The sequence below is a fragment of the Symphalangus syndactylus genome, chromosome 4 (genome assembly GCF_028878055.3).
Source record: "Symphalangus syndactylus isolate Jambi chromosome 4, NHGRI_mSymSyn1-v2.1_pri, whole genome shotgun sequence".
Lineage (NCBI taxonomy): Eukaryota > Metazoa > Chordata > Mammalia > Primates > Hylobatidae > Symphalangus > Symphalangus syndactylus.
This window is the reverse complement of record NC_072426.2, coordinates 55231066-55244495: the sequence shown is the minus strand read 5'-3', so window position 1 is coordinate 55244495 and position 13430 is coordinate 55231066. Positions and strand designations below refer to the sequence as shown.

General features: G+C 36.3%; 1 protein-coding gene across 9 annotated transcripts in view; it reads left to right on the top strand.

Annotated features, from left to right (window-relative positions):
• USP53 (ubiquitin specific peptidase 53) overlaps positions 1–13430 on the top strand; it is a 78775-nt gene that overhangs the window by 50264 nt on the left and 15081 nt on the right. For 7 of the 9 annotated variants that reach the window (XM_055274707.2, XM_055274710.2, XM_055274703.2 and 4 more), the window contains 5 exons: positions 6300–6462; positions 7229–7381; positions 8672–8818; positions 10258–10996; positions 12598–12674. In XM_055274707.2, coding sequence (XP_055130682.1) covers positions 6300–6462; positions 7229–7381; positions 8672–8818; positions 10258–10996; positions 12598–12674 — 1279 coding nt within the window. The remainder of the gene's footprint in view (positions 1–6299; positions 6463–7228; positions 7382–8671; positions 8819–10257; positions 10997–12597; positions 12675–13430) is intronic. The other 2 variants (XM_055274708.2, XM_055274709.2) reach the window with 1 other exon arrangement.

Sequence of the window (13430 nt, the reverse complement as noted above, 5' to 3'; positions counted from 1 at the left end):
TAATAAATGAACATAATGATGATAGCATCATTAAGTTCAAACTTCCTTTTGTTGTTCTTGAAATTGGCTTATTTTGAAGCCAACTTTTAAACCAGTCCATTTCCAGAATAATAATAAGTAGACTAATGAATATTAGTATACAAATATGTAACTATCAGTGATCTGTATGTCAGTGATGATCCTTTTTGCCAGATGCATACTTGCTGTATTTACTTTTTTGTGGATGATTCACAGTAGTTTTGTATAACTAGTGATGAAAATATGCTTGCCTTTATTTTTATTATTACAATTTTTTTCAAATGTTGTATGTGGAATACAGAAATAGATATATCAGTTATATCTTTTGGTAATTACAGTTGACCCTTGAACAACATAGGAGTGCCAAGCCCCTGTGCAGCTGAAAACCCACATACCACTTTCGACTCCCTCAAAACTTAACTGCCAACAGCCTACTATTGACAAGCAGCCTTACCAAAAACATAAACAGCCAATTAACACATATTCTGTATGTTCTATATATTATATACTGTACTCTTACTGTAAAGTAAGCAAGAAAAAAATGTTACTTAGAAAATTATAAGCAAAAGAAAATATATTTACCACTCACTAAGTGGAAGTGGATCATCATAAAGGTCTTCATCCTTGCTGTCTTCACGCTGAGTAGGCTGAAGAGGAGGAAAAGGAAGATTGCTCTTGCTGTCTCGGGTGGCAGAGGCAGAAGAAAATTCACATATAAGTGAACCTGTGCAGTTCAAACCTGTGTTGTTCAAGGGCCAACTGTAATTTATTTATTCAATTAGTAATAATATTGTCTAGAAAAGTAGTGAATAATAGTTCTTAATAAGGAGTATTGGAATCACATGAGGAGCTTTTGAAAAAACGTATATTCCTGGATTCCTAAAGTTTTGATTCAGTGGTGTAAAGGCAGGTATCTGAAATTTTAAGTTCCACAGGAAATTCAGACGTAGCACAGTTGAAAACTATTGGTCTTGCCAAGGCTTACTGGCTTTAGCAATCTTTATTAAGTAGTAAACTGATTTAAAAATACAGGTTCTGGCCGGGCGCGGTGGCTCACACCTGTAATCCCAGCACTTTGGGAGGCCGAGGCGGGTGGATCATGAGGTCAAGAGATCGACACAGTGAAACCCGTCTCTACTAAAAATACAAAAAATTAGCCGGGCGTGGTGGCGGGCGCCTGTAGTCCCAGCTACTCGGGAGGCTGAGGCAGGAGAATGGCGTGAACCCGGGAGGCGGAGCTTGCAGTGAGCCGAGATCACGCCACTGCACTCCAGCCTGGGCGACAGCGAGACTCTGTCTCAAAAAAAAAAAAAAAAAAAAAAAAAAATACAAGTTCTTTGGTTGTTATAAGCAAATGATGTAGAATTCTATTTAGTTCCATTTTATTAATATATAACAAAAGGCCATTTATCAGCACTGTGATTAAGACAATACAAATTCAAATATTTGGTATTTAGTGGACTTCTGATTCTACCCATGAAGGATTAACTGCTATAGAAATAGCCATTTCACTGTTTAAAACTAAGACATAGGTGAAACAACTCAAGACATTGAACAACATGCAGTTGAACAGAGAAAAGGGAAACAAATGAGGTCAGCTCTATAATTACTCCCTGCTTACTGCCTAGAGGTAGTTTCTGGGTTGCAGTGCAGGCAGTGGGAGCCCAAACAAAGCCTAGTATTTGTCACTGAGTTCTGGAGACTGAAATTGGAGTTCAGGGAGGCCTAGATGGCTAAAATTTGCAGGACAGAATACTAGAAAGAAAACTGCACAGGGAAAAAGTTCTGGAAATTGACAGAAGGGTTCCCTGGAATTTTTGGCTAAATTGTGATTTGTACATGTGAGGGGTGAACCCACACAAGTTTGGGGTTAGTTGGGAGAGATGGGAAGCATCACTGGAAAACAAAAGGTAAAACAATTCTCAAAAATCATACAAGGTTAGTAATAGTTTGTATCCCCACCATAAAGAGTGGAGAGATGATATTAACATGTAGGCATTAGCTGGAACCTTCAGAAAAGTATTACCTTGATAATGGGGCTAAGTTACTCCTAGGCTGAAGGTTGCTCTGGACCTGATATTAAAAAGCTTAAAACAAGGCCGGGCCGGGCACGGGGACTCATGCCTGTAATCCCAGCACTTTGAGAGGCCAAGGTGGGCGGATCACGAGGTCAAGAGATCAAGAGCATCCTGCCCAACATGGTGAAACCCTGTCTCTACTAAAATTACAAAATTTAGCATAGTGGCACCCGCCTGTAGTCCCAGCTACTCAGGAGGCTGAGGCAGAATTGCTTGAACCTAGGAGGCAGACGTTGCAGTGAGCCGAGATCACGCCACTGCACTTCAGCCTGGTGACAGAGTGAGACTGTCTCAAAAAAAAAAAAAAGCTTAAAGCCTTGAAAGTTCAAAGCTAATCTCACTTTTAAAATAACACAACAAAATTCAATACCCAAGACTACAAAGTTCAATGAAATTCAATATGCCACTTCAAAATTGCATTCAATAAAAAATTACCAAATATTCAAAGAACCTGAAGAAAAATTAATAAAAACAGACCAGAAATGACTGAGATGGGAATATCAGGGGAGGATAGTAAAACTACTGTTTATATATAGGGATTTCTTAGATAACATTTAATAAGCATGAACCATAAAAATAAATTGTAAATTAGACTTCATTGAAAGTTAAAATTTTTGTTCTTCAGTAAGATACTATTAGGAGAATAAAATGACAAACCGTATACTGAGAGAAAATATTTGTGAAGCATGTATCTAATAAAGACTGTATCCAGAATATTGAAAGAACTCTTAAAATCCAATTTAAAAATCAGCAAAAAATGTTGACAGTTCACCAATGAAGATACGTGAATGGCCCTTGAAATGATATTCAGTACATCATTAGCCACAACGGAAATACAAATTTAATTCATAATGAGATTCTAGTACTCACCTGTTGTAATGGCCAAAATTAAAAAGACCAATAGTTGGTGAGGATAGGAACAGCTAGATCTCTCACACGAGGCTGATGGAACCAAAAAATTGAACATTCACTTTCAAAACTGTCAGTTTCTTATAAATTTAAACATATATTTTCGATATAACCCAGCAAATCCACTCCTGTGAAAATGTAAGTCCATGTAAAACGTGTACTTGAATGTTCATGGTAGTTTTCTTCATAATGCCCAAACTAGAAATGACTCAAATGTCAACAATAGGTGAATGGATGAACAAATTGTGGTATAGCTATACAGTGGAATATAATACTCAGCAAGAAGGACTGAACTGTTGAACTGATACATGCAATAATGTGAACAAATCTCAGAAGCATTATGCTAAGTGAAAGAAGTGAGATATAAATGACTACATGCTATGATTCCATTTATATGAAATTCTAGAAGGAAAAAACAAAGGTGTGGAGGGTAGATCACTTATTTCCAGAGACTGCAAAATGGGGTACTAGTAAGATTTTGGGGTGAGGATTACACGATTGTATTGTCAAAACTCACTGACTTGTGCCGGGCGCGGTGGCTCACGCTTGTAATCCCAGCACTTTGGGAGGCCGAGGCGGGCGGATCACGAGGTCAGGAGATCGAGACCACGGTGAAACCCCGTCTCTACTAAAAAATACAAAAAATTAGCCGGGCGCGGTGGCGGGCGCCTGTAGTCCCAGCTACTCGGAGGCTGAGGCAGGAGAATGGCGTGAACCCGGGAGGCGGAGCTTGCAGTGAGCCGAGATTGCGCCACTGCACTCCAGCCCAGGCGACAGAGCGAGACTCTGTCTCAAAAAAAAAAAAAAAAAAAAAAAAAAACAAACAAACAAACAAAACTCACTGACTTGTACACCATAACTAGATAATTTTACTTCATATAGTACACTTCAATAAAGCTATTAAAATTTTTTGGTATTTATATTTAAAATCAGCACTTTGCTTGAATTACTTAGTACTTTGATGTAGGAGTTTATTAAGTTTCATCTTGAGTCGACGTGTAACAACATTTACAGCTTCTACTTTGCTTTTACATAGTTTAAATTGTTCAAAATTTAGAGGAAGAACTGGGTGTATTAATCACCCTGTGAAGTTTTTTATTTTATATTCACATTGACTCCTCAAAGCCTGGCCAACATGGTGAAACCCCATCTCTACTGAAAATACCAAAATTAGCCAGGTGTGGTGGCACATGCCTGTAATCCCAGCTGCTCAGGAGATGGAGTCATGAGAATCCCTTGAACCTGGGAGGTGGAGGTTGCAGTGAGCCGAGACCATGCCACTAAACTCCAGCCTGGGTGACTGTGAGACCTTTTCTCAAAACAAACAAACAAACCAAACAACAACAACAACAACAACAACAAAACAAATGGACTCCTCAAGTCTCTTGGAATCCCCAGTGAGGAGGGGATTCCAACAGCTGAATATGTGTAGTTCAAAAAAGCTCATCAGAATTGTTCTTAAAAGTCCCCTTCCCTGCAAAAATATTCTAGAATGCTTTGTGGTGTTTTTGTTTGGTTCGTTTTGTTTTGCTTTTAAATCAATTTTATAGAGGTATAGTGCAAAAACATTAAAATACACCCATTTTAAGTGTACAGTTGGAGTTTTGATAAATGTATTTACCTATGTAACCACCATAATCAGTAGACAGAACATGTTCATCACACTAGAAAAATTCTATCAGGCTTCTTTGTTGTCATACTCCCCACACCACCCCAGGCTGAGGAAATCACTGGTCTCATTATAGATTAGTTTCACTCATTCTACAGTTTTATATAAATGGTCTCTTACAGTATGTACTACTGTGTATCTGCCTCCCTTCCTTTAGCATAATGTCTTTAAAATTCATTCATGTTGTTTGGATTCACACTTTCTTTTTATTGTGTGTTTTATGGCTGCACAACAATTTATCCATTTACCTATTGAAGTATGAGTAATCTGTTTGTGAACATATTTTTTTCCATTGCTCTTAGATAATACCTAGAAGTGGGATTTCTGGGTTGTGTGGTAAGTGTCTGTTTAACTTTACAAGAAACTATCAAATTGATTTCCAAAGTGGTTATACCAATTTGCATTCTATGAGAGCAATGTATGAGAGTTCCTGTTGTTCCACATTCTCAGCAGCACTTCATGTTGGTATTCTTTTTAATGTTAGCCCTTCTCGTGTATGTATAATATTATCTCACTGTGGTTTTCATTTGCATTTCCCTTGTGATTGGTAATATTTTGAGCATCTTTTCATGTGCTTGTTTGACCATTCTTACATCTTTCTTTTGGTGAAATGTCCAGATTTTTTTGCCAGTATTTCGCATTGGATTATCTTCTTATTAATGTGTTGTAGGAATTCTTTATTCTGCATACCAGTCCTTTATTAGCTGTATGTTGCTTATTTTTTTTTCAGTTTCTTAATGGTGTCTTTCCAAGAGCAAAAGTTATTAATTTAGATTAGGTCCATTTTAAAAATATTTTTCTTCTATGGTTTGGTATGCTAAGAAATCTGCCCTTCCCTGGCAGGGCGCGGTGGCTCACGCTTGTAATCCCAGCACTTTGGGAGGCCGAGGCGGGCGGATCACGAGGTCAGGAGATCGAGACCACGGTGAAACCCTGTCTCTACTAAAAATACAAAAAATTAGCCGGGCGTGGTGGCGGGCACCTGTAGTCCCAGCTACTCGGAGAGGCTGAGGCAGGAGAATGGCGTGAACCCGGGAGGCGGAGCTTGCAGTGAGCCGAGATCGCGCCACTGCACTCCAGCCTGGGCAACAGAGCGAGACTCCGTCTCAAAAAAAAAAATAAATAAATAAATCTGCCCTTCCCCAAGGTTGCAAAGATTTTCTCTTTTGTTTTCTTCTGTAAGTTTTAGTTTTTGTGTGAGCCATTCTGAGTTAATTTTTTTTTTGTTTTATATGAAGTCAGGTCAAAGTTATTTTTTCTCATGGTAAAAGTTCTTTTTCTCCAGTTGTAGCACCATTTGTTGAGCTGATCTTATATTTCTCCATTGAATTGCCTTGAAGTCTGTCAAATGTCAGTCAACCACATATTTGGAAAGCTTTTTAAAATTTAATCACCTTGAAGTTTATGATCTTTGCCCATCAAATTTTTAAATGATAATGTTTAAAATATTTTGATTTAGACTAGTTACTAAATGCAGTTAATTATATGATACCTACTTGAACTACTAGCAGCTGCATATCTAAATGTTTTAAAAATATAAAGTAACTCAGAGTCTCTGTCTTTTCATGTAACACACTGATTACAAGGTTTTGTTTTGTCTTTATTCATTGTTTTTTTTTTAAAAGATTGGAACTAGATGGAAAGATGTTGTCTCCAAATGCATTCGATGCCACTTTCAGCCACTACTTTTGTTTTATGCAAACCCAGATGGCACAGCAGTGTCTACTGAGGATGCACTCAGGCAGGTCATCAGCTGGTCACATTACAAATCTGTTGCAGAAAATATGGGTAATTCTTTCTTTTAAAAATTCTCAATGTTTTTCTATTATCACAGTTAACTAGGAATACTAATACTCTGAATATGAAATGAATATAGAGGATAATTTCAAATTTGACTTTCAGTAGAGCTGAGGAAATTTTAGTAATTTTTGTTAGTATTTTGGAATGCACCTTTTCTCATCGGTGGCCTCAGAAGCACCTTCAGGCATTACCCACTATTATGGTCACACAATCCCAGAAGAGCCTTCATTAGTAGCTCTTTCTATTTTTTTTTTTTGAGATGGAGTCTCGCTCTGTCGCCCAGGCTGGAGTGCAGTGGCGCAATCTCGGCTCACTGCAAGCTCCGCCTCCCGGGTTCACGCCATTCTCCTGCCTCAGCCTCTCCGAGTAGCTGGGACTACAGGCGCCCGCCACCACGCCCGGCTAATTTTTTGTGTTTTTAGAAGAGACGGGGTTTCACCGTGGTCTCGATCTCCTGACCTCGTGATCCGCCCGCCTCGGCCTCCCAAAGTGCTGGGATTACAAGCGTGAGCCACTGCGCCCGGCCTGCTCTTTCTAGAAGTACATTTTAAGTGATTTAGTAAACTGGAAAAGTCCGAAACAGCTAGGTCATTGTTGGATGCATTATAAAGCATTTTGAAATTCTTATATGATGTCAATCCTCTTAAGTTTTAAGTAACTTTTTTTACAGTTAAAAATAATCTGAAAAAAATGATTCAAACATCTCTTCTCATGGGAAGGAAAGGAATGATACATTTTTGCTTCTCTTTTTAAGGATGTGAAAAGCCTGTAATTCATAAGTCAGATAATTTAAAAGAAAATGGATTTGGTGATCAGGCAAAGCAGAGAGAAAATCAGAAATTTCCAACTGATAATATTTCATCATCTAATCGGAGCCACAGTCACACAGGTGTAGGGAAAGGACCAGGTATGTGTTTAAATTGTCATTTTTACATAGTTCCAAGTGAGTGTCCTCCTTTCTTCACTTATCGGAGGATGCTTACCTAGCTTTCCTTGGCTGTGAAAAGATAATAACAAATAGATAACAAAATTTGTCTTTTGATTTATGCATTTCTCTGAGAGCATGGTCAGTTTAACCTGACCAGTTTGATTCCATGAGTTGTTTGAGTTTCTTCATGCACTCAGACTATGGTAGGCCTGAGGCAATCTGGACAGTTACCAAATAAAGCAATAATGTGGCATTTCCTTCAAAGAGTTAATTATCAGCTTGGAGCAGAAAAACATGAGTTAGTAATTGGCATAAATGCCAAAATTAAATTTACTGGTAGTGAATGCAACAGCAGTTCAAAGTTACTATTGCTGTAGTTTGTTCTTAACCTCGTTTTTATTCAACTCTGTCTTGTTACTGTTATTTCATAACTAATTTTCACAAGCCAGGTTCTGTAACTTGGGTCCAAAATGAGACCTCACAATACTGTGTACCATTACAGTTTAGAAATACATATGACTCTTGTGTGGATGTTCAGGATGATTTTGTAAGCAACCTTTAAATATATTAATGAAATAATGTGTAATCATAAAAGTAACTCATTTAATCAGGGGTAGTAAGATTGAGAATTAACAGTTATCCACAAAAAAACTAAAATAAAGGCTTTTTAAAAATTCTTAATGAAGCTGTATCTCTTTTCCTTTCACAGATTATCGATACTCTTAGATTAAGACATTTTATATTTTTCAAAAGACACCTAGTTTTAAGCCCAGAAATAGTATATATGTGTGTAAGAATAGAAGCATTGGAACCAGACAACTTGGGTTCATATTCCTAGTTCTAGACTTACAAACTTTGTGAACTTGTGCAAATTTCTAATTTCTCTCTGCCTCAGTTTCCTTACCCAAAATAGAGACAGTAATTGCACCTCAAAGAAGTAAATGAGTAAAACACCTGGCAAATAGTGACCATTCAGTTACCTTTAGCTGTTATTATTTTAATGGCAGATCTCTTTCTTTTTTTATACTTGTTTGAGGGGCTATACAAGGAGTTTTAAAAGACAACATGCATCTCCAGTGTCAAGAAAAATCACATTTAGTTTTTAATCATAAAAATACCATTGTATACTATATACCATTGTATACTATATATCTACATATCTATGCTCTTTTTAAATATATCTTAACATTTTTATATAGATCAATTTTTATTTTTATTGAGCAATTTGAAAAATGATCTGTATCTTAGTAAGAATGATTTATTTTACAGCTAAGTTAAGTCACATTGATCAAAGGGAAAAGATAAAAGACATTTCCAGAGAATGTGCTCTGAAAGCTATTGAACAGAAAAACTTACTTTCTTCACAAAGGAAAGATTTAGAGAAGGGACAAAGAAAAGATTTAGGACGACATAAAGGTAAGTTAAGATCTTGTACTATTGATTTTAAAAGGAGCTTCTAAAAATCTTATTTTAAAATTGAATTTTATAACTTTAATTTCTGTATATGTTTAATATATATTAAAAAATACATAAAATATATAAGTTAAATATATAGAAATATATAAATTATATATATTTCTGTATATGTATAAATATATAAATTATATATAATTTCTATATATAGTTTATATATAGAAATTAAATTATATTAAAGTTATTTTTAATAACTTTATTTTTAAGAGGTGAGAGTTCACTCTTGTCCAGCCTAGAGTGCAGTGACACAATCATAGCTCTATGCAGCCTTGAACTCCTGGATTCAAGCTATCCTCACATCTTAGCCTCCCGAGTAGCTAGGACTACAGGCACATGCCACCACACCACACATGCTAAATTTAAAAAAGTTATTTGTAGAGATAGGGTCTTGCTATGTTGCCCAGACTGGTCTTGAACTGCTGGCCTCAAACGATCCTCTTGCCTCAGCCTCCCAAAGTGCTGGGATTACAGGGGTACCCAGACCTATTATATTTTATATATTTATTAATATGAGTTCTTTAATACACCTATAATAAATCTAAATATGCAAAATATCCTGGTTCTTATTTAATTCTAACCTGGGATACTTGTATACATGTTTCGATGTTTTAACTTACTTACAGATATAATTCACTCATGGCACATTCAAGTAATAAGGAAGTTTATAAAATTAAGTGAAGGGACTCCTTTTCTGGCAATCCCTGACCTTCCCCCTCTTTACTTAGTATTTCCATTTCCACATTATAAGCATGTCTCTTTAGGGTTCTATGCTTTTTTCTTTATGGACAGAGCATAATTTAACTGATAGTGATAGACTTTACAGGCTGATTTAAGATTTTTGCTTCAGCAACGTCTTTTTTCACACATACCTTTGTACGTTTTTGCCAATAGCCATAGCATAAAAATTCCTTCAGAGGGTCAGGATATGCTTACTTTTAATTTTGACAGATGTGGCTCAGTTGCCCTCTTGAAAGACTGAACTAGTCTGCCCTCCCACCAACAATGATTGGATGTCTGTTTGTTCATGCTGTCAGCAACAATTGGTTTAACAAACTTTTAAATGTTTGCCAATATAAGAAGTGGAAAATATTTTTATGATTTTTGTTATGAGTGAGATAGAGTGCTTATTTTTTTAAAAACTGCCTCAATTATGATCTACCTTAGAGATCATTTTTTAAAGTTTCTTTTATAAATACCCCTTATTAAGCATACATAAGGACTGGAAAAGCACTTTTTAATCTCAAAGCAGTATGTGATATGTACTTGTAATTACTATTTACCTAAAATTGTTTAACATTTTATCTCTAACAGATATTTGCCTTGTGACTACAAGGTGGCTCTGAGGAGTAATTCATGTGTATCTTTAATTTTTTTTTTTTAAGATTTGGTTGATGAAGACCTTTCACATTTCCAATCTGGATCACCTCCTGCCCCAAATGGTTTTAGACAACATGGGAATCCACATCTATATCATAGTCAAGGAAAAGGATCATATAAACATAACCAAGTTGTACCTCAGAGTCGAGCTTCTGCACAAATCATAAGTTCAAGTAAATCCCAGATTCTTGCTCCAGGAGAGAAAATAACTGGCAAAGTTAAGAGTGACAGTGGCACTGGATATGACACAGACAGCAGCCAGGATTCTAGGGATAGAGGAAACAGCTGTAATAGCAGCAGTAAAAGCCGGAACCGAGGTTGGAAACCTGTGAGAGAAACATTAAATGTTGATAGTATTTTTAGTGAAAGTGAAAAAAGACAGCATAGTCCAAGACATAAACCAAATATCAGTAACAAGCCTAAATCTAGCAAGGATCCAAGTTTTAGTAATTGGCCAAAAGAGAATCCAAAGCAAAAAGGTTTAATGACCATATATGAAGATGAAATGAAGCAGGAAATAGGAAGCAGAAGTTCTCTTGAATCTAATGGAAAAGGAGCAGAGAAAAATAAAGGCCTTGTAGAGGGTAAAGTGCATGGTGATAATTGGCAGATGCAAAGGACTGAGTCTGGATATGAAAGCAGTGATCACATCAGTAATGGATCTACTAATTTGGACTCACCTGTTATTGATGGAAATGGTACAGTAATGGATATCAGCGGTGTTAAAGAAACAGTATGCTTCAGGTAATGTAAAAGTTGAGTGAATCATCTTTCCCTCACTCTTCTTTCTTGTTAATTGCATGAAGTAATTTTCAAAGTTTGGGGTCAATTAAATAGGATGGAAACAGCATGAGCTGTTTTAAAGAGCTTTAAAAAGTTTGTTTCTTTTAAACACAAGTATGTTTCTGTAAAGAAACCTAGGATATTGTAGTTTATTTGATATTTTAGATTGCCGTTTTTAATAGTTATTTCCTGATTCCAAAAATAGCAGCTTTTTATTTTTAGAAAATTTGGAAAGTACAGAAGTTTATTACCATTGTTGTGTCACTGTCAACAATTGATTGGTTTTAAAGCACAGACTTCAATTGGTATCATCTCAGTCATTAAGTTGGTTGTTTAATTCTTCTTTTTTTGGTGGGAGGGGAAGGAGTCTCACTCTGTCGCCCAGGCTGGAGTGCAGTGGCGCAATTACGGGTCACTGCAACCTCCGCCTCTCAGGTTCAAGGGATTCTCCTGCCTTAACTTCCCAAGTAGCTGGGACTACAGACACGCACCACCACACCTGGCTAATTTTTGTATTTTTAGAGACCCGGTTTCGCCAGGCTGCTCTTGAACTCCCAACCTCAGATGATCCGCCTGCCTTGGCCTCCCAAAGTGCTGGGATTAGAGGCCTGAGCCACTGTGCCCAGGCTGTTGTTTAATTCGTCAGTCTACATAATGTTTATAATCCCATCTCTAACATTTGTAACTCAGAACTGAAGCTAGTTTTTACTGTCACAACTCATTCTCATGGAAGAGATATTTTCCCTTTAGCAAATATAAAAAAATTCAGCCAAATAACTTTGTGTTCAATTAATTCTAAATACATTTATTATATTACTGTTTAATCCTTCTAACAATGTGTTTGTTTGATATTAGCTGATATTTGACCACATTTGTTATTAAAAGGTAGATTTGCAAAAATCAGCTGCTCATGTTTAATGAAAATGCTTGTTTCAATAAAGACTTAAGGAAAGGGCCAGGTGTAGTGATTACACACCTGTAATCACAGCACCTTGGGAGGCTGAGGGAGGAGGATTGCTTGAGCCCAGGAGTTCAAGACTAGCCTGAGCAACATGGAAAGATCTCATAATCTCTAGGAAACAGTTTTAAAATATTAGCCAGGTATCGTGGCATATGCCTGTGGTCCCAGCTACTTGGGAGGCTGAGGTGGGAGGATCTTTTCAGCCCGGGAGGTCGAGGCTGCAGTGAACTGTGTTTGTACCACTGCACTGCATCCTGGGCAAAAGAGCAAAAGGTCCTGGCTCAAAAAAAAAAAAAAAGACTTGACAAGGTAATTTTATAATTCTTCTTGGAATGGAGTAGCCTAGGGCAGTAGAAAGATCAGGACTTTATAACCAGATAGACTTAGATTTTAATTATTGGGCAAATTAATTTGACTTTTACAGTCTTTATCTTCTGTAAAATGAAGATAACAACTACTTTTAAGTATTAAATAATGTACATTAAGCCCTAGAACAGCACATGGCATATAATAAATGTTTAACAAATGTTGTTTTTTTTTTTAGAATAAACAAAGGCAGTCCATAATAACTGATGTGTTTAGTGTGTATTTTATTTTCTAGTGACCAGATTAAGACAAGCAACCTAAATAAAGAATGTGGGGACTGTACCTCCCTTCAGAGCCAACATCACTTAGAAGGTAAAAAGCTTACTTGAATATAATAGTTGCTGTAAAAAATGAATTATAGTAATTTATTGTTTGCTATTATGTACCTGAGAGAAAATCCTATATGACTATAAAAATTATTTTTAAATAACCCTAAAATATCAATAAACAAATTTTATTAAGTTAATATGTTGTAATGAAGTACATGTGGAAAGAAGGAAATCAGCATTCTTTTTTGTATGTATATTGTCATACAAAAGAAAGCATGCTATACTTTCACCATTGGCTTCACAAGGTGTTAATAATGGTTTTGTATCTTACTTTTTATTTGATTGGATAACTATTGCTTTTGAAGTTTGCAGCCTTTTTTAATGTGCTGTTTCGATATGTCTCTGATTAAAGATAGCATTAGATTGCTTCCTTTTTTGATTTAGATGATGAAGTCTTTCAATTTTTTTTTTTTTGGTAGCAGTTTGCATTTTAAGTGTCCACATTAGGGACCCTTGAACACATTGCCTTTGATACTAGCCCTTAAAACTGTGATTTGAGACTCAGATAGGCAGGAGTATCTGTCTGTGGTGGCTTGTTAACACTTTACTTTTACTTAACAGAAGGTATATTTCTATATTTGCAAAGAAAAATGTCATGTTCTGATAGCTTAGAAACTGTCTGTAGACTGTTTCTACATAAAGTCTTTCTGACTTTCTACATAAAGTCTTTTCTACATAAAGTCTTTCTGACTTTATGTACCCCCTACCTTTTATGCCTATGGGAAATGGGCATAAAAAG